General features: G+C 48.9%; 1 protein-coding gene across 9 annotated transcripts in view; it reads right to left on the reverse strand.

The window, feature by feature from the left end:
• SPTLC1 (serine palmitoyltransferase long chain base subunit 1) overlaps positions 1-20042 on the reverse strand; it is a 90636-nt gene that overhangs the window by 12720 nt on the left and 57874 nt on the right. For 6 of the 9 annotated variants that reach the window (XM_036302433.1, XM_036302427.1, XM_036302424.1 and 3 more), the window contains 5 exons: positions 16061-16150; positions 6260-6367; positions 5673-5768; positions 5314-5410; positions 3102-3156 (listed from right to left, as the gene is read on the reverse strand). In XM_036302433.1, coding sequence (XP_036158326.1) covers positions 3102-3156; positions 5314-5410; positions 5673-5768; positions 6260-6367; positions 16061-16150 — 446 coding nt within the window. Of the gene's footprint in view, positions 1-3101; positions 3157-5313; positions 5411-5672; positions 5769-6259; positions 6368-16060; positions 16151-20042 lie in introns of those variants that run through there. The other 3 variants (XM_036302426.1, XR_004966656.1, XR_004966655.1) reach the window with 3 other exon arrangements.

Consider the following 20042-nt stretch of genomic DNA (forward strand, 5'->3'; position numbering starts at 1 on the left):
CCGACACTGCTCCGCCTCCAGGCGGGAAATGAAGGCCCAGCTCGCAGCAGCGGGGACTTGTGGCCTGCGCCACTTTCTTCACTGGACTCTCCCCACTCTCTCGCAGTCTCCTTCTGGCTCCTGACCGCTTCACATGGAAATGCTGGAAATACTATTTATATGCAATTGACCCGAGGCCTCTTCCTTAAACTTAAGTGGCTACATCTCCCAGACATCTGATGGCATTTCCAGCTTAACACGGCCACTGACCGTGCCCAACACACTGCCCCCAGCAGTCCTAACCATCTCGCGGACTAGCAACTCTGCTTAGTTACTCAGACCAAAAACCTTAAGCTCAAGCTTGCGTCTTCTCTTTCTCACTCACTGGAATACGAACTTCTGGCAAATCCAGCTTCAAACTCCATCCAAAATCCACTGCTGGTAGGAAGGTCAAAGCCCCCCGTCATCTCTTACATGCAGCACCGCACAAGCTCCTCGCTGGTCTCTGCCTCGGTACTCGCTACCATAGAATATTATCTACTTCACACAGCAAAAGAGTGGCTTTGCTGTAGAGGGCCCCCCAGGGAAGACACATGGGCATGCCTCCTAAAATACTGTCAACTGAACCCCAGGTGACTGGCAGAGCCGAGCCTTGGATACACATCTTACCAAGACGGCGATGTGTTCTCAGCATTGACTCTCATCTTTGCTGCCCAGGTGTCGGGGAGTGGGTTTTATTATTGTAGATCCAGCCAAACACCAGGAAAGAACAGGACTCTGACTGGCAAGCCAGTTATGACCCCAACCCCTGGCTTAATGGCCAAGGGACACCAAGTGCCTAGCCCTGTGGGAGGGGCCCTGAGGTGGAGCCACACCCTCGAGTTCCTGACTGCTTGTCAAGCCCACCAGCCGGCCTGCCCTTTACTGACGTAACTTCCTGGTATTTGGGCTATAAAATAAACACGCTGCTTCAGTGCTGGGTCTGTCTGTCTTTCAGTCAGAAGAGGACAGCGGTCCCACCCGGCCCCAGCTTTTCCTTCTATTTTTCTGTCTTGTCTCTTTATTTCATTTCTCAATCCCCAGCGCCTCTACTTGAATAACCGGATCATTCTCTCCGTGCTGGATGTGGAAAAGAGAGACCCCCCCGCCCCATATCCTGCCATCTTTTGCTCAGAACCAGGCCACAGCTTCCTATCTGAGCCGGGTTCTTGTCATAGCCTCCAAGCCCTGCATGCCCTGGCCTTTCCCCCTCTTGCCACACTGGCGTCCTGGCTGTTTTATCTCCTGTTATCTCTAATATCTGGGTACCTGTGTGATGTGCCCCCACACCTGCCTTACTGCGGGTGGTCTGAGGTACCACCTGTGGAGTCCTCCACGTGGAACTACTTAGTAATAAGCCCTGGACGTGAGGCCTGGAGCCCTAAAGAGTGGGGTACACTGGAGATGCAAATCCGTGAGCTGCCCACAGAGGGGTCACGATGGAAGTCCAGGATGGAAGCACACAATCCTCCAAGGAGGTGCCAGAGGAAAGAGGAGCGCAGACGACGCCCGGAAGAGGAGGGTGCTAACAGAAAGGCTTCAAAGGAAACCATGAGGCGACTCAGAGGCAGAGGAAAACCGGGTGCTGTCACAGAACCCAGGGAGGAGAGCCGCAAGGAGGAAAGTGGTCACTGTGCTGAAGGCGCCTGTGCTACGGGAGAGGGGCTCAGAAGACTGCGCCGGATGCAGCAACGAGGCAGTCAGCGTGGCCTCCACGGGCACCGTCTGGGAGAAGCGTGAGAGCAAAGGCAGATTCAGGAGTTTCAAGTGTAGATGAGGGGCGAGGGCATGGAGATGAGCTACACGGAGCAGAGCGGGTTAGCTACCGGAGGTGAAGGAGAAGTCAGGGAAAGGAATGTACACTACAGAGAGGACAGTGTAGCTGAATGCTCATCACACGACTCAGGACGGGGAGGAGGCACAACCAAAGCCACACCCGCCTTTAGAAAGAGAGCTGTGATGCCTGGAGAGCATTTCTTTGGCTGTAACACAAGGGGAGACGGGTTCAGAAGCCGGGAAGTGCATGGGTTTGTTAGGAGAGGCGAGGGAGTTTCCAGTGAGAGCAGGAGGCATGGTTGCAGCTCAACACAGATGGAGAGACAGAGGGGTAAACACACTGGAGAGAGGAAAAGGTGGCCAAGAGCTGGGGAGAGTGGAGGGCCAGCCTTGCCAACGAAGCACAGCACCCTGCCAGCAGCAGAAGGCACCTGCTCCTGGGCTGAAGGGACGCACGGCTGGGCTGTGCTGTACGTTCACATTTCATCACCAGTGTGACTGGAAGCACACACTGTGCCTCTCCACCACAAATCGTGCAAGAACTGCTGTTATGCTGAGGCAGACACACCCAGAACGTGACTCACTTCTGCCCCTCCTTTACCTGGCACAGCTGTGAGCTGCTCGCCTTTCGCCTGGCCTTTTCTTTTACAAAAGTTTCTAGTTTCCATATCTGGCAACAGAGAGATGCCTTACATCCCCAAAGGGCAGGTTTCACCTTAGAAAAGGCAGGAAGAAACCCCGTGGGCACTGTGAGACCATGTTCTGTAAGACCAGAGATCTGCCTGAAACATCACCAGCTTCCATTTTCTCTCACTCGAGGAATCTTGAAGTTCTTGTGTCATTAAAACAAATAAGCCACTCATCAGGTTCACTCCAATTTCACTTGTTTCTTTTTCTCACATGAACCTGAAACACACCTTAGTAATTTCCTAAGGCCTGCGGACAGCACGTGCACAGCCACCAACGAGCAGCACGTGCCGGCCGCTTGCTCCTACAGGCGGCTGCGCACTCGGGCATGCGTTGTTTCTATCTTGAGCACTGCTAGCATATTTTATTATTGAGCTTGTATCACTCCTTAGAAAAACAATCATGATTCCCTGAAATGATGACACAGCGGGTGCTCTGGTTTCATGCATACAGACAGACAAATCTGAGTGAACTGAGGTTTTGGTTTCTTAGTTGCAATTCAAACTGACCCGAGCCTATCAAATATGCTCCAAACTAAAGAGACGACACGGAAAATTTTTCAGTAATGGTTTATATGCGGAGCAGGTAAACTTTAAGCTGGTTGAAAACAGAAAACTTACCCTTGTAAAGCTTTATGAATTCGTCTGCACTTTTCCTTCAACACTGCAAAAATACCTGGTAAAAAAAACATTCCTCAGTACAGGTGACCCTTGGACAATGCAAGGGTTAAAAACCTGAGTTAAAAATTTTTATAATATACTAGAGGCCTGGTGCATGAAATTCGTGCGGCGGTGGGGGTGGAGGGTGTCCCTCAGCCCAGCCTGCACCCTCTCCAATCTGGGACTCGTCGAGGGATGTCCGACTGCTCATTTAGGCCCAATCCCACTGGGCAGTCGGACATCCCTCTCACACTCCAGGACTGCTGGCTCCCAACTGCTCGCCTGCCTGCCTGCCTGCCTGATTGCCCCTAACCACTCCCCTGCCAGCCTGATCACCCCCTAACTGCTCCCCTGCCGGCCTGATTGACACCTAATTGCTCCCCTGCCAGCCCGATTACCCCTAACTGCCCTCCCCTGCCAACCCAATCACCCCCAACTGCCCTCCCTTGCCAGCCATCTTTGACCACATGGGGGTGGCCATCTTGTGTGTTGGAGTGATGGTCAATTTGCATATTACCTCTTTATTAGATGGGATATGTAGTTTTACTTCATTTCATAGATAGATAGAAACATTAATGATGAGAATCATTGATTGGCTGCCTCCTGCACACCCTACCCTCACCAAGGATTGAGCCTGCAACCCGGGCATGTGCCCAGACCAGGAATCAAAACTTGACCTCTTGGTTCATAGGCTGACACTCAACCACTGAGCAACACTGGCCAGGCTGAGTTTAACTTCTGACTTTTAAAAACTTAAGTTGTCCCTTGGCATTTGTGGGGAATACCAAAATCCGCAGATGCATACGACATGGCACAGATCAATGCACACAGTAGGACCTCAGCATCCTCAAATCAATGGAAGATGGTGCAGGTATTTATTGAAAAACATCGCATACACATGGACCTGGGAAGTTCAAACCCATGTTGTTCAAGGTCAAGTACATATTTGGAAAATCTGGTATTACTAATCAAAAAATATTTTTTAAAGATCTATTTCAAGTCCTAGCCGGTTTGGCTCAGTGGATAGAGCATCGGCCTGCGGACTGAAGGGTCCCAGGTTTGATTCCGGTCAAGGGCACATGCCTGGGTTACAGGCTTGATCCCCAGTGGGGAGCATGCAGGAAGCAGCCAATCAATGATTCTCTCTCATCATTGATGTTTCTATCTCTCTCTCCCTCTCCCTTCCTCTCTGAAATCAATAAAAGAAATATATTTTTTTAAAAAGATCCATTTCAAGTTCATAAATTTAAAATGCTGCAAATCCTTCCACATACTAACAACACACAGATAGGCGGCCAGAAACGCCTCTGGAGGCCAAGCTTTCGTCCTTGGCACACACCGATACCTGTTCATCCTTCTTAGCAAAGCTGGGATGACGTTTTCCACAGCAAAACAATGGCTCTTGTTCTTATCAAAATTCTACAAATAATTTGGCTAAGGATAAAAGGGTACCAAGATATCTGTTACAGAAATATCAAACTGGTAAACAATCTGGTAAAAAATAGAGACCGTATGTAATAATTTTGATGATCTTTTCCTTGATATTTTCCATTTCCTCAAGAAAACCTGGACAACTAAACTACCTGAGCAGGAGGCTGGAGGGCCAGGCCACCTGCCGGGCAGGTGTGGGAAAGTGCCCAGAAAACACTCACGGTCCCCAACTCTCTGAATTAAACCCAAAGTTGAAAATTTAGAAACTTAGAAAATTTGAAATTCAAGAAATACCAGGTTATGCCTATTTCTCAAATTCTGTTTCAGGCTTTGGTGAGGAGGCATGATCACAACCAAAGCCACGTTTTAAATTCAGTTGATTTTAATGGTCGTAAACTAGAATCCAATCGATGATTTAAAAGCGGAAGGGAAGTTAGACAGTCATAAAAGTATATGTAACAAAAATTAGTAGCACACTTGGGCTAATTTCTAAAAAAAGAGATAAACAGACGACACAGGCCCAGTACTGCGCCCACCCACATGGGAAGCAGTGCTCCGCTCCAGCTCAGCTCCAGGCCGGCAGACACAGGAGCGCGCTGCCCTGCTCCTCTCCAGTCAGGCCGAGAGTGAGACTCAGCCCAGAGCTGACTGGCACATTATCTCTAGCTAATTCCTCCAAAAAGCGCATAGGACCAGGGCTAATGTAACCTGCAGTCTGACTTCCTGGGTTCGAAGGTTATACCTGGATTCTCTTCCATAATGTTGAGGGCCTCAATGGCAGCAGCAGCTAACAAGGGCGGCAACGAGGCAGAAAAGCAGTATCCCTGACCGGAAAGGCGCTGAGAAGAAACAAGTTAAAAACATAAATATGTTCCTCCCTCCCTTCTTCCCTTCCTCCCCCCTCCTCTCTCTCCCCTTTGCCCCTTCCTTCCCCTCTCTCTAAATATCAATGGAGAAAATAACCTCAGGTGAGGATTAACAAAACAAAACAACAACAAAAAAATTGTGATTAACTGTGAATGAAATGTTAATTATAAGTCACAGTTCTTGGTGACCAAGGAGAAGGAGTTTTGGCTACAGCTTGTTTTAGAAAGAACCTACCTGATGGTCGATTACAAAAGACCGGCCACAGCAGAAGCCCCCAATCGAAGCAAGTGCATTCTCCATGTTGGCACTGATGAGATCAATATCATCGATCTGCCAGAAAAGAGGGACCGTGTCAATTATTCCTCAATTAAAAAAGACCAATTTCAAGCCCACTGAGATTTCAGCAATAATCATGTCAACGCCTGGGTTCTACAAGCTACGCATGTGAAAATAGAGGATGGACACACACAATCGATCGCTACAAGAAGGGACAGTGCAAAGCACTCCCGAAAGTGTTTCACTTTATCCCTTTTGCCACTTCATCACCAGGAACAATTTACACACAATGCGAGGTAAATGCAACTGTTCCTAGAGCACAGGTGCGGAACCCGGATCCAATGCTGCCCGATGAACACAGCACAGACTCTATGACGCGCCTTGAGCTGGCAGCCTGCGGGGACCCGACCCTCGTGGCTGTGAGGGGACAGACACCAGAGCGGCGGGCCCTGCACGTGCATGCACTGCCTGTGCTGTGAACCTGCCCAGCAGGATGGGACCGCGCATTTCCGGTATGAGGCATGTTCCAAAAAAGGAAAACTTACATTGATTCCAAAATGCTCAGTGACTCCTCGGCCATGCTCCCCCAGCACTCCAAACGAAAGGCTTTCCTCCAGAAAGATCCTGGCTTTGTATTTGTATTTTAACTGAACCTAAGTGTTAATAAGACAGAGCTTTACAAGTCTGATTAGGAGTAGCAAAGAGAACACCCTGGGAAGAACAAATTACCCCAACATGACAAGGGAGAAAAAGCACGCAGCTGCTCCTCAAGACAGGCACATTCTTATCTGTGAACTGCCCACTTGCTGACATGGAGCTGTACCCCCAAATCCGTCCTCCAGGCCCAGGGCAGAGCAGTGGGAACTCGGAGTCACCTGACAAGCCCTTCCCAGCTGTGCTGCACAGGAGCGGCTTCAGCTCATACTGTAAGAAAGTGCTCTTTTCACAGTCTATTTATTGCCACATTTTCTTATATTCTGTGATTTTTGTTGGTGACCCTGTTGTCTAAAGTGGTCCCAGGTGGAGTGCCAAGTGCTGTTCTTCAGCGAGAGGCTGTGATGTGCCCCGTGGAGAAAAGACGTGAGCTAGATGAGTTTCCTGCAGGTGAGAGTCACAGCGCTGTCAGCCAGAGCTCAACGCTGGTGAATCAACACTATCAATTAAAGAGGGTGTCTTTAAACAGAAACACACAAAATGAGGCTGTGACTCAAGGACTGAGGAGAAGGTGGTGAGCAGAGCCTTGCCGAGAACTACCTCTGTGTCTGCCCAGGAGCAACAGCTCACGGTCTGTAATTCAGTGCCTGCAGCAGGTTTACAGAACCTGAGAACGTCAGTAACGACAATCCACTGACTTGTGATGCTTCAAAATGTAATTTCTAAAAAAGTACAAGGATGCCGAACCGGTTTGGCTCAGTGGATGGAGCGTCGGCCTGCAGACTGGAGGGTCCCGGGTTCGATTCCGGTCAAGGGCATGTGCCTGGGTTGCGGGCACATCCCCAGTGGGAGATGTGCAGGAGGCAGCTGATCGATGTTTCTCTCTCATCGATGTTTCTAACTCTCTATCTCTCTCCCTTCCTCTCTGTAAAAAAATCAATAAAATATATTTAAAAAATAAAAATAAAAAAAAATAAAAAAGTACAAGGTGAGCCATTATGAGTATAGACATATAACCTACTAGAGGCCCGGTGCACAAAATTTTGTGCACTCAGGGGGGGTGGTCCCTCAGCCCGGCCTGTGCCTTCTCGCAGTCTGGGACCCCTTGGGCGATGTCTACCTACTGGCTTAGGCCGGCTCCCCAGGGGATCGGGCCTAAGCTGGCAGTCAGACATCCCTCTGGCAGCCCGGGAGCCCTTGGGGGATGTCCACTTTCCAGCGGGGACCAGGCCTAAGCTGCAGTCGGACATTCTTAACGCTGCTGAGGAGGCGGGAGAGGCTCCCGCCATCACTGCTGTGTTGGCAGCCGTCAGCCTGGCTTGTGGCTGAGCAGAGCTCCCCCTGTGGGAGTGCACTGACCACCAGGGGGAAGCACCAGCATTGAGCGTCTGCCTCCTGGTGGTCAGTGTGTGTCATAGCGACCAGTCATTCTGCAGTTAGGGTTAGTTTGCATATTACCCTTTTATAATATAGGATCAGTTAAGTACAGGTCTGATCACACAAAAACTCCTGGGGAAACGTACTCTCTTCCCTCCCTCAGTGGCACTATGTTTTAACTTGGGATCCATGTCATTTTTTAATGCAGAAAAAGATTTCCCCTTTCCTTTCAGGCTTAGAAGAAAGTCCTTTCCCATCAAGGTTCGGATGCATATTGATCTGTATTTTCTCCTAAGCATTTCATGTCTTTTATATTTTTGTGTACACTGTGGGAAGTTGGGCATGTGCATGTTTGTTTATAGGTTTTTTTTATCCTCTAGGGTTTAATTATCCCATTTGATATGTACAGGGTCAATTTCACAACTGAATTAAAATACAGTGATTATAAACCACTAAATTTTTATATATATGATGAGAAGTTGACCTCTCAAACATTCCCATGACTCATGTATTTTGATTACTAAAGATTTAATTTTAGGATCTTTTCACATTGTCTGGCCAGTGTGGCTCAATTGGGTGAGCATCATCCCATGTACCAGGAGATCACAGGTTCAATTCCCAGTCAGGGCACACACCAGTAAGGAGTATGCAGTAGGCAGCCGATCAATGTTTCTATCTCCCTCTCACTTCCTCTCTCTATCTCTCTCAAATCAATAAAAACAGATTTGTGGAAAAAAGGACCTTTTTACATTGAAATTATAGGAATCCTATATAATAAAGAGCTAATATGCAAATGTTGTCATGCCCTCACGCCGTCATGGCCCAGATACTCAACACTGGGGAGAAAGGAATGGGGACCAGCCAGGCACAAATGAGTTCGCGAGAGAGGAATGAGGACCAGCCAGGCTGTGGCCCAGGAGAGGGACAAGCCGCCCACCCATGGTCCCCTGAGGCTGTGGCTGGCCTGGGCGAAGCTGGCCCGGGTCCTGGGTGCCTGCGGCCAGCCAGAGGGAGGGAAGCCCAGGTCCCGGGTGCCTGCAACCAGCTGGAGGAGGGAATCCTGGGTCCCGGGTGCGGGGCAAGGCAGAGGTGGTTAGGGGCGATCAGTCCAGCAGGGGAGCAGTTAGGGGCGATCAGGCAGGTAGGGGAGCAGTTAGACATCCCCCGAGGGGTCCCGGATTGGAGAGGGTGCAGGCCGGGCTGAGGGACCCCACACCCCCATGAACAAATTTTGTGCACCGGGCCTTTAGTAATGTATAAAATGTGTCCCAAGTCTCAGGTAATTTATTGATTTTTATTTTTAAAAAATATTTATTGATTTTGAGAGAGGAAGGGAGAAAGAGAGAGAACGAGAAAGAAAGAGAGAGAAAAATATCGATTGGTTGCCTTTTGCACATGGCCTAACTGGGGATCAAATCCGCAGGCATGAGCCCTGACCAGGAATTGAACCAGCAACCTTGTAGTGCACGGGACGACTCGATGCCCAACCAACTCAGCCACACTGGCCTGGGTGATAATTTATTTTTTAATCAAGATTTTATCGGCTAATCTTGCTAATCAATATCAAATTCAGGGGGGGCACACTGAGCTTTTTGCTGAATTTTAATTAAAAATTAATAAACTTATTTGGGGAGAATTACCTCTCTTCAACACTCTTTCCATCCATTAATATGAATGAGAAAGTTTTTAAAAGTCATAGAGTATATCCTATATAATAAAAGGCTAATATGCAAATAGACCGAATGGCGGAACAACCTAACAACCGGTCACTATGATGTGTGCTGACCATCAGGGGGCATACGTGGAACATGGTGGGTGTTGGCTATGGTGAGATGGTGGAGCAGGTGAATGGGGGCGCCAGACCAACGTGGGCCGCCAGTCGCTGTCATCAGGGCGAGCCTCTGGTAGTTACTGAAAATTCTTTGCTCCACACGCCACGGTCCCACCTGGCGCTTGCACCCGCTGCCGGCACAGGAGCCACCGCTCTCACCAACAGCCAGCGCCAGAGCCACCACTCGCATCTGCTGCCAGCGCCAGCCCAGATCGCTCATGAAGGGCAATCGGGGCAGCAGCTGCCACTTGCACCCACTGATCGTGCCGGCCCTGCTTGCACCTGCTGCTGGCGCCAGCCTCAATCGCTCAGTGCCAACAGCGGTGCGAGCTGGGTTGGGATCATCAGTGCGTGGGAGCGGCGGCAGTGGGAGCGGGGCTACCGGCAGAGAGGGGACCGGAGGCTGCGGCAGGAGTGGCCAGCAGGGGCACGGAGGATAGACCGAGACCCACCCCTGTGCCCACTGCAGCCTCGTGGCCCACAGTTCCTTTCAAGGTGCACAAATTCGTGCACTGGGCCCCTAGTTTAATAGTATTATGACAGTACTGGTACACAAATAAACAAATCAGTCAAAGAGGAATCCACAGTCGAACCCTATTTTGTGTCCTGTAACCTTTCTGTACTCAGATCTGGCACATCTTGACCTCTCCCTCACTTGCGATCTTGCTTCCTTGCTGACACTTGCCCATACGCACTGCTCTGGGATCCTAGTCCTACAACAGACATTCTAGCCTCTTCTGGGCCCCTAACCCCTGTGCCCCTGTCCCCCCTCATTATTCTATCAGTCTTTGATACTCATGAAAACGAGAGGAAAACAAAGACAAATCTTTCATTGATATTTAGGATGTATCCATATTTCCTCAAAACATAGCAAAAACTTGAAAAATTAGCTATGAAACCTTTATTTTAAATCCTTATTCAAAGTGATGGACTTATAGATTCAAATTTTCATAGTCAAATGCAAGAGTGGTTCAACACAGGAAAATCAATCCATGTAATATACCATATTAATAGCATGGTACAGCCACTGAGGAAACAGTATGGCAGTTCTTCAGTAAGTTAAACATAAAACTACCATGTGATCTAGCAATTACATGGCTATATATATAGACACAATTTCTGAAAACAAATAACTCAAAGAAATGCTTGTCCACAAATGTTCATAGCAGCGCTGTTCACAGTAGCCAGACGGTGGAAGCAACCCAAATATTCAGCAGAAAAACAAAATGCTGCGTACCCACAGACTGCGTGTTACTCAGCACGACAGAGGCATGGAGCGCTGGTCCATGCCACAAGTGGAAGGACTGGGACAGTGGTCGGCAAACCGCGGCTCGTGAGCCACATGCGGCTCTTTGCCCCTTTGAGTGTGGCTCTTCCACAAAATACTGGCTCTTCCACAAAATACTGACTTCTGCACATGGGCCACGAAGTTTCAATCGCACTGTACGTGCATGCTCGCACGTGGTATTTTGTGGAAGAGCCACACTCAAGGGGCCAAGAAGACGCATGTGGCTCGCAAGCCGTAGTTTACCGACCATGGGACTGGGAGAACACGGAGCTCAGGGAACAAAACCACACACAAAGGTCATGTGTGAATAGTCTCCCCTCAGCTTAGTTTACATTTCATGGTTTCATCACCCACAGTCAACTGTGGTCTGAAAACATCAACTGGAAAATCCCAGAAACAAATCATTCAATAAACAGCCCGTGCCCCTCTGAGCAGTGTGGTGAAGTCTCGCGCACCCTCGGTCCTGCCCGGGACGTGCACCATCCTTTGCCCAGGGTACCCGTGTAGGACCGGACACACAGCAGCTGTCTGTTACCGGATTGACTGTGGAGGTGTCGCAATGCTTGCGCCCCGCAGTGCTAGAGCAGTGGTGCTGGCTATCCTGACAGGCTGAAGAGAAACTGTAAAGTACTTCCTTTATATGAAAAAGTGAAAGTTCTTGACTTAAGAAAAAAAAAATCATATGCTTAGGTAGCTAAGATCTATGATCTTCTAACTGAATTTGTGAAGAAGGAAAAAGATGTCCTAGCCAGTTTGGTTTGGTGGATAGGGCATCAGCCCACAGACTGAAAGGTCCCGGGTTCGATTCCGGTCAAGGGCAAGTACCTAGGTTGCAGGCTTCTCCTCGGCCCAGGCACGTGCAGGAGGCAACCAATCGATGTTTCTGTCTGTCTCTCCTCTCTCTTCCACTCTCCCTAAAAATAAAATCAATGGCAGAATATCCTTGAGTGAGGATTTAAAGAAAGAAATTCATGCTAGTTTTGCTGTTCCCAATCTGCAAAACTTACAGCCACAGTGTGTGAGTGCTTAGTTAAGACAGAAAAGACGTTAAATCTGCAGGTAGAAGACTTGAACAGAAAACATGTTCCAATTGATGGTAACATGCTGCTCCAGAAAGCACTGAACTCACATGAAAACTTCAGCCAGGGACCCCTGAAACAAGTGACCACATTCATGTAACTTTTTAAAAATATATATTATTTTATTGATTTTTTTTACAGAGAGGAAGCGAGAGGGAGAGTTAGAATCATCGATGAGAGAGAAACATTGATCAGCTGCCTCCTGCACACTCACCACCTGGGATGTGCCTGCAACCAAGGTACATGCCCTTGACTGGAATCGAACCTGGGACCCTTCAGTCCGTAGGCCGATGCTCTATCCACCGAGCTAAACTGGTTAGAGCTCATGTAACTTTTATTAATTAACTAGAGGCCCGGTGCACAAAAATTTGTGCACTCGGGGGGAAGGGGGGGTCCCTCAGCCCGGCCTGTGCCCTCTAGCAGTCTGGGACCCCTCGGGAGATAACGACTTGCTGGCTTAGGCTTGCTCCTGGGTGGCAGAAGGCAGGCCCAATCCCTAGGTGCAGCCCCTGGTCGGGCTCAGAGCAGGGCCGATTGGGGAGTTGGGGCGCTGCCCCCTGTCATGCACAGAGCAGGGTGGATCGGGAGGTTGCGATGCCACCCTCAGTCACACTCAGGGTAGGGCCGATTGGGGGGTTGGGGCACCACCCCCTGTCACACTCAAGGCAGGGTCGATGGGGAGGTTGCGGCGCAACACCCTGTCACGCACAGAGCAGGGTCAATCCGGGGGTTGGGGCACTGCCCCCTGTCACACACAGAGCAGGGCCCATCAGAGGGTTTGGGGCTCCGTACCCTGTCATGCACAGAGCAGGGCCCATCAGGGGGTTGGGGAGCTCCCCCCTGCCACGCACAGAGCAGGTCCGATAGGGGAGTTGGGGCACTGTCCCCTGTCACACACAGAGCAGGGCGGATCAATGGGTTGGGGCGCCACCCTCTATCACCCACAGAGCAGGGCCAATCAGGGGATTGGGGCGCCGCCACTGTCACACTCAGGGCAGGGCTGATGGGGAGGTTATGACTCTACCCCATCACACACAGAGCAGGGCCCGTGGGGGGGGGCGGGGGGTGTTGGGGCACCGCCCTCTATCACCCACAGAGCAGGTCCGATAGGGGAGTTGGGGCACCGTCCCCTGTCACACACAGAGCAGGGCGGATCAATGGGTTGGGGCGCCACCCTCTATCACCCACAGAGCAGGGCCAATCAGGGGATTGGGGCGCCGCCACTGTCACACTCAGGGCAGGGCTGATGGGGAGGTTATGACTCTACCCCATCACACACAGAGCAGGGCCCGTGGGGGGGGCGGGGGGTGTTGGGGCACCGCCCTCTATCACCCACAGAGCAGGGCCGATCAGGGGGTTGGGGCGCCGCCACTGTCACACTCAGGGCAGGGCTGATGGGGAGGTTATGGCTCTACCCCGTCACACACAGAGCAGGGCCCTGGGGGGTTGGGGTGCCGCACCCTGTCACACACAGAGCAGGGCCGATCAGGGTGTTTGGGCGCTGCCTCCTGTCATGCTGATCCCGGTGCCGGGAGGCCTCTCGGCTCCGCCGATCCCGGTGCTGGGAGGCATATTACCCTTTTACTATATAGGGTAGAGGCCTGGTGCATGGGTGGGTGCCAGCTCGTTTGCCCTGAAGGGTGTCCTGGATCAGGGTGGGGGTCCCCACTGGGGTGCCTGGCCAGCCTGGGTGAGGGGATGATGGCTGTTTACAGCTGGTCACACACCCTTCAGGGTGGGGGTCCCCACTGGGGTGCCTGGCCAGTCTGGGTGAGGGGCTGAGGGCTGTTTTCAGGCTGGGGGTGACTGAACTCCCAAACGCTCCTTTTTTCCTTTTTTTTTTTTTTTTTAAATTCTGGGCCAGCTTTAGCTTGAGGCTTGGCTCCAGCTCTTAGGCCTCCGCTCCTGAAAGTAGGTTTCTGGCCTTTGCATACAATGTTGCGAATCTGCTGGCTGAAGTCCGGCGGTATTTGTTACAATGTTTGAAACTGCCCGCTCAGAGGCCTGCAGCGGCAGGCGGGGAACATTGGTTTCCTCCGTCACTGAGGCATGCAAGCCTCATGTTAGTTTCAAGCTGCCTGGCTGCCGGCCGCCATCTTGGCTGACAGTTAATTTGCATATCTCGCTGATTAGCCAATGAAAAGGGTAGCGGTCGTACGCCAATTACCATGTTTCTCTTTTATTAGTGTAGATACTAGAGGGCCAGTGCATGAAATTCATGCACTCGGGGCGGGGGTGGGGGTGGGGGGGGGGAGGTCACTCAGCCCAGATTACGAGAAGGCACAGGCCAGGCTGAGGGATCCCAACGGTGCACGATCGGTGCCAGGGAGGTATGCGGGAGGTTGACAATCGGTGCCGGGAGGGACGCGGGAGGTTGACAATCGGTGCCGGGAGGGACGCGGGAGGTTGACCAGCTGGGGAGGGACCGAGGGAGGGCTCCAGGGCGTGTACAGCCCGTCTAGCTCAGTCTTGATCAGCTGGACCCCAGTAGCAAGCTAACCTACCAGTCGAAGCATCTGCCCCCTGGTGATCAGTGCACGTCCTTGCAAACGGTTGAGCGGCCTTAGCATATCATTAGCATATTACCCTTTGATTGGTTGAACAGACAACTGGAACAGACACTTAGCATATTAGGCTTTTATCATTAGTTATTGTTAATCTTTTCTGTGCCTAATTTGTAAATTAGTCTTTATCGTATATGTGCATTTATAGGAAAAACATTGTGTGTGTGTGTGTGTGTGTGTGTGTGTGTGTGTGTATATATATATATATATATATATATATATATATATATATATATACACCATGGTTGATACTATCTGCAGTTTCAGGCATCCACTGAGGGTCTTGGAATGTGCCCATGCGGATAATGGGGGACTACTATACCTGATATATATTAGGATGATTCCATACCCAGAATAGGTAAACCCACACAGAAAGCAGACTGGTGGTTGTTCAGGGATGGGGGGGGGGGGGGGGATGGAGAGGGACTGCATGATGGACAGGCCTTCTTTGGGAGCGATGACAAGGAATTAGAAGGAGAGAATTGAAGGTGCACACACTGTGCAGGTACTAAATGCCACTAAGCTGGGTACTTTAGCTAATTTTACCAACTTCCAGTATCATTTATTTTTCCTAGAATCTGGATAAAATTAACTGTAGCAAGACAGTGCTCCATACTATTTAAGCCTCATTTTAGGTTCTATAAACTTTCTCAGTATTTGTAAATATGAATTCCCATTTCAGTAAAATTGAAAAAATAAACATGATACTGAAAGTTAAAAAAAAAAAAGCTAACTTTCTGTTATGTAAATTTCATCTCAATTTAAAAAAATCTCAATAGTCATGATTTCTAAAAACAATGTATTACTTTCCTTGTTAAAAAAGCTAAGTTTTACAAAATACATACCATATAATTTTATTTAGACAAAGTTCTACACAAAAGGCAAAACTATAGGAACAGAAAATAGATCAGTGGTGGCCCTGGGCCAGGTTTGGGTGTACTGACTAGGAAGGGGCGTGAGGGAACATTCCAGAGTGATAGATCTGTTCTGTATTTCAACTATGGGGGCAGTGATAGGGGCGTATACATCTATCAAAACTTAGACTGTAAACTTTCTTTGTATTTTATTATATGTCAACTAGAGGCCCACTGCACGGATTTGTGCACACTGAAAGGAAACTAATTAGAAGAATTATTTTAGACGCTGAGGAGGGACCAAGGGAGATTGGCTCCAGACGTGTTTGGCCTATCTCGCCCAGTCCCGATCGGCGAACTCCAGCAGCAAGCTAACCTACTGGTTGGAGTATCTGGCCCCTGGTAGTCAGTGCACGTCATAGTGACTGGTCGAATAAACGGTCGGACACTTAGCATATTGGGCTTTTATTATATAGGATTACACCTTGATGAAGTTGGTGTTAAAAAGGTGAGTCTTGATCACTCTTTAAAGGCCAGGGTAGGCATTCCATGCTACTCTACTTCCCTGGTATGATTCGAGTGTGCTTGTGACCTTATTGTGCACAGCAGTGTGGATGTTATACATTATAAGTGGTCATAAACAAAAGGCAAACTGCCAAAGAGTCCGAATACTAGGATAATGAAATCATGGTTGCTTACCAATTCTGGAAGAGGACAAATGGTGCCAGTATTCATGTATAAGCCTTCAACTACAATAAAACGTCGAGTTACACGTGCCTTGCGAGGATTCTTTAAAAGAAAAACCATAAACATTTAAATTTTAGTAACTCCAAATTACAAAAATCTATTACAAGATTTATTCATCAAAATAAAAAAAAATTGACAGTGTGAATTTCAAGCCCACGTTTGAGATCATGAGGAGGAAAAACAGTGCTTTCTCCTCTCAGACATGTTTTTCAGCTCCTGCAATGAACTAGGAGACACCCCCCGCCCCCCCGCCCCCCCCCCCCCCACACACGGTTGAGGCACTCTGAGACTATTATCACACAAACAAAACCCTCCAAGCTCAGAATGACTGGGAAGGTGCCCAGGGAACTTTCTGGGATGACAGGGTGCTTGATGTCATGATAGAGGCCATGATACTTGGGTTATATGGTTCCAACCATTGGTAAAAAGGCAAGGATTTGTGCGTTTCAGTGTCTGTAAATTTTACCTAAAATATAAACTATAACAATGATGCCAATCATCATCATAGAGATGTAGTGGGGAATTAGATTGTGGTTCAGAGGATAGAAGAATGGCAGAAGGTTGATAACAAGCTGGGAGAAGGGTATAGGGACTTCATTATGTTATTTTGTTCCCTTTGAAAGTGCCCAGAATTTTCCATAATAAAAACACAGACAAAACCTACTTTATACTTCTTTTACCAAAAAAACAGATGAAACCCCTTTCCTTACTCTGCACTACTGGGTCAGGGAAACCTGACTATGACCTCATCCAGTGATGCTGGAAGGCAGTGGTATGGAGGGATTTTTTTCAGACAACACACACCTGCCCTGCCCCTCGGTGATTCCAAGTCCCTCTGCCAAATGTGTAGATGCTTCCTCTGTGCTGGGCTGAAAACACTGAGGTCCACAGACAGTTCACCACCACCTTCCTACTCAAAGTTTCTTGCCTCTAAGCTCCTGTCTGATGGACATCTAGAAACTCCAATGCCAGAGCTCTGCTTTAAGGGGTGCTTAGAACCCAAGGCTGGGACACTCCGAAAGTTGTCACAGTATGCTGAAGTATCCACCACTGAGTTTGCTTGGTCATCTCTACTCTGCCATTAACACAAACTTCAAGGCCACAGGTCTGCTGGAGACATGGGGGCATCCTGCCTTTCCCTGCCTTTTAAAAACAAAGTATCTTATTTAGGGTTTGAAAATATTCAATGTAAAACTGTTAGGAAATAACAAAGTACAAAAAACAATTTAACAAATTAGCTCTTCACAACCACACATTGGTAATTTTTGTTGTTCTTGTAAAAAGCATCCTATGCTATATAACAAAAAGCTAATATGCAAATCAACCAAACTGCAGAATGGCTGGTTGCTATGATGTGCACTGACCACCAGGGGGCAGATGCTCAATGCAGAAGCTGCCCCCTGGTGGTCAGTGTGCTCACACAGGGGGAGCACCACTCAGCCAGAAGCCCTGAGGCAGGCTCATGGCTGGCGAGCGCAGCGGCTCTGTGGCAGCACTAAGGATGTTCGACTGCTGGCTTAGGCCGGCTCGCGGTCAGCCGGACATCCCCCAAGGGCTCCTGGACTGCAAGAGGGCACAGGCGGGGCTGAGGGACACCACCACCCTGAATGCACGAATTTCATGCATCGGGCCTCTGGTATCTTTATAAATTACATTGTTCAAATCAGGATTTTACTGGAATAGTTTTAGGACATGGGTTTGATGGTATTACTAGAGGCCCGGTGCATGGATTCATGCACATTGAAAGGAAGTTAATTAGAAGGTGCCCAGCAGAGCGGGACACGGCAAGATGGGCTGGACACACCCTGGAGCCAACCTCCTGTGGTCCCTCCCAGGCCAGCCACACCTGGGGCAGCGCCAGGGCACGAAGGGCGTCTGCAGAGTGAGCCGGGTTCCTCTGGCAGGTGGGGTCCCTCAGCCTGGTCTGCAAGGATTGGGCTGAAACCGGCAGTCCAACATCACCCAAGAGGTCCCAAAGTGCAAGAGGGCACTCTGCAAAGTTGCTGCTGCTCAGCAGCTCCTGTGTTGAGAATCTGCCCCCGGTGGTCAGTGTGCTTCATAGCTACTGGCCAGTTGCTTAGGCTTTTATATATAGACTAGAGGCCCGGTGCACAAAATCCCTGTAGGATCAGGCCTAAATCAGCAGGCAAACATCCCTCTCATAATACAGGACTGCCGGCTCCTAACTGCCTCTGCCTGCTGGCCTGATTGCCCCTAACTGCCTCTGCTTGCCAGCCCTGATTGCCCCTAAATGCTCTCCCCTGCCAGGCTGATCGCCCCTAACTGCCCTCCCCTGCTAGTCTGATTACCCCTAACCACCTCTGCCTCTGCCCCTACCACCGTGGCTTTGTCCGGAAGGAGGACTGGACAACTGGAAGATGTCCGGTCTATCAGGTCTAATTAGCATATTACCTTTTTATTAGTATAGATTGGAGGCCCAGTGCACGACATTCATGCACTGGGGGTGGGGGGGGGGGTGGGGCCCTCAGCCTGGCCTGCACCCTCTCGCAGTCAGGGACCCCTCGGGGGATGTCCGCATGCTGATCGCCCCTAACCCCTCTGCCTGCCTGCCTGCCTGGTGGACATCCTTAGCGCTGCCATGGAGCCGCTGCGCTCGCCAGCCATGAGCCTGGCTCAGGGCTTCTGGCTGAGCGGCGCTTCTCCTGTGGGAGCGCACTGAGCACCAGGGAGCAGCTCCTGCGTTGAGCATCTGCCCCCTGGTGGTCAGTGCACATCATAGTGACCGGTCATTCCACTGTTCAGCTAATTTGCATATTAGCCTTCTATTATATAGGATGTTATGAGCATTTCCACATTACTTAATATTATTTAAAACATGATTTTAGGGGAGAAATTCTACCTTGTAGGTTTACCATAAATTAACAATTCTCCTAATGTTCCATTTAGGCTGTTTCCCTTGTTTTGCTTTTTTACGTCAAATCGTAAATATCTTTCAATTTCTGACACCACTTCTGATTATCTTCTATAACAGCACCCCACATCCCAGTCCCAAGGGTACAGCTACTTAAGAATACTGGAATGTGACTGCGTCTAAAGGCTGTGCCAATGAAACCCCCAAGAGGGCCCTCTGTCTCATCACTCATGTCTGTGTTGAGGCTGATTATTACGATTAAAAAATGTTCCCTAATTGGGCAGGCCAAAACTGCTAGCCTACTTTCTCTGATAATCTTTCTCAGATTATTTTTCACATGCTTAGTTATTTGTATTTCTTCCATAAAATGCTTGACTTATTTATTTATTTTTAGAAGAATATATGACAAGAGAACCCTGTAGGAAAAGGAACAAGAAACATCTTGGGAAATTAATACCACCCCCCAAAAATTTGATCCATACCTGGCCTACACTATAATATTTTAATTCAGTTTCAAAGGAAAGATAAGCATCTAAGTAGAAAATATTCAAAAATTTAACATTTATATAAAACTGAAAAAGAATCACCTTTAAAAATAAAAATACAGAGTAATTTAGAAAACCTACTCTTGGCAGGAAAATATAGTATAAATTAATTAGTAAAAACTATAACATGGAAATACATTTTCAAGATAATTTTTTTATTATAAAAAAAGTTCACAAGTAATATAAATCTGGTAAAGCGTGCACGCACGCACACTCACGTGTGCACACTCATGCGTGCACACACATACACACAGAGAGAAATTTGAATATCATGTTTTCCAGATTTGTACAATACTAATTTGGCAGAATAAACTCTACAGCAGACTGGTCATTGGCCATACTCCCCAAGGCAATGTTCTTCAGTCTGGTAGCATGCTATTACTAAGTCAGAACAAGGGACATTTTTTAATGATTTTTAGAAAGTCATCAATGGAATAGTTTCAATGTTAAGATTTCCTAGTTGTGCCCAGCCGGTGTGGCTCAGTGGTTGAGGGTTGACCTATAAACCAGGAGGTCA

The sequence above is a fragment of the Myotis myotis genome, unplaced genomic scaffold (assembly GCF_014108235.1).
Source record: "Myotis myotis isolate mMyoMyo1 unplaced genomic scaffold, mMyoMyo1.p scaffold_m19_p_31, whole genome shotgun sequence".
NCBI lineage: Eukaryota > Metazoa > Chordata > Mammalia > Chiroptera > Vespertilionidae > Myotis > Myotis myotis.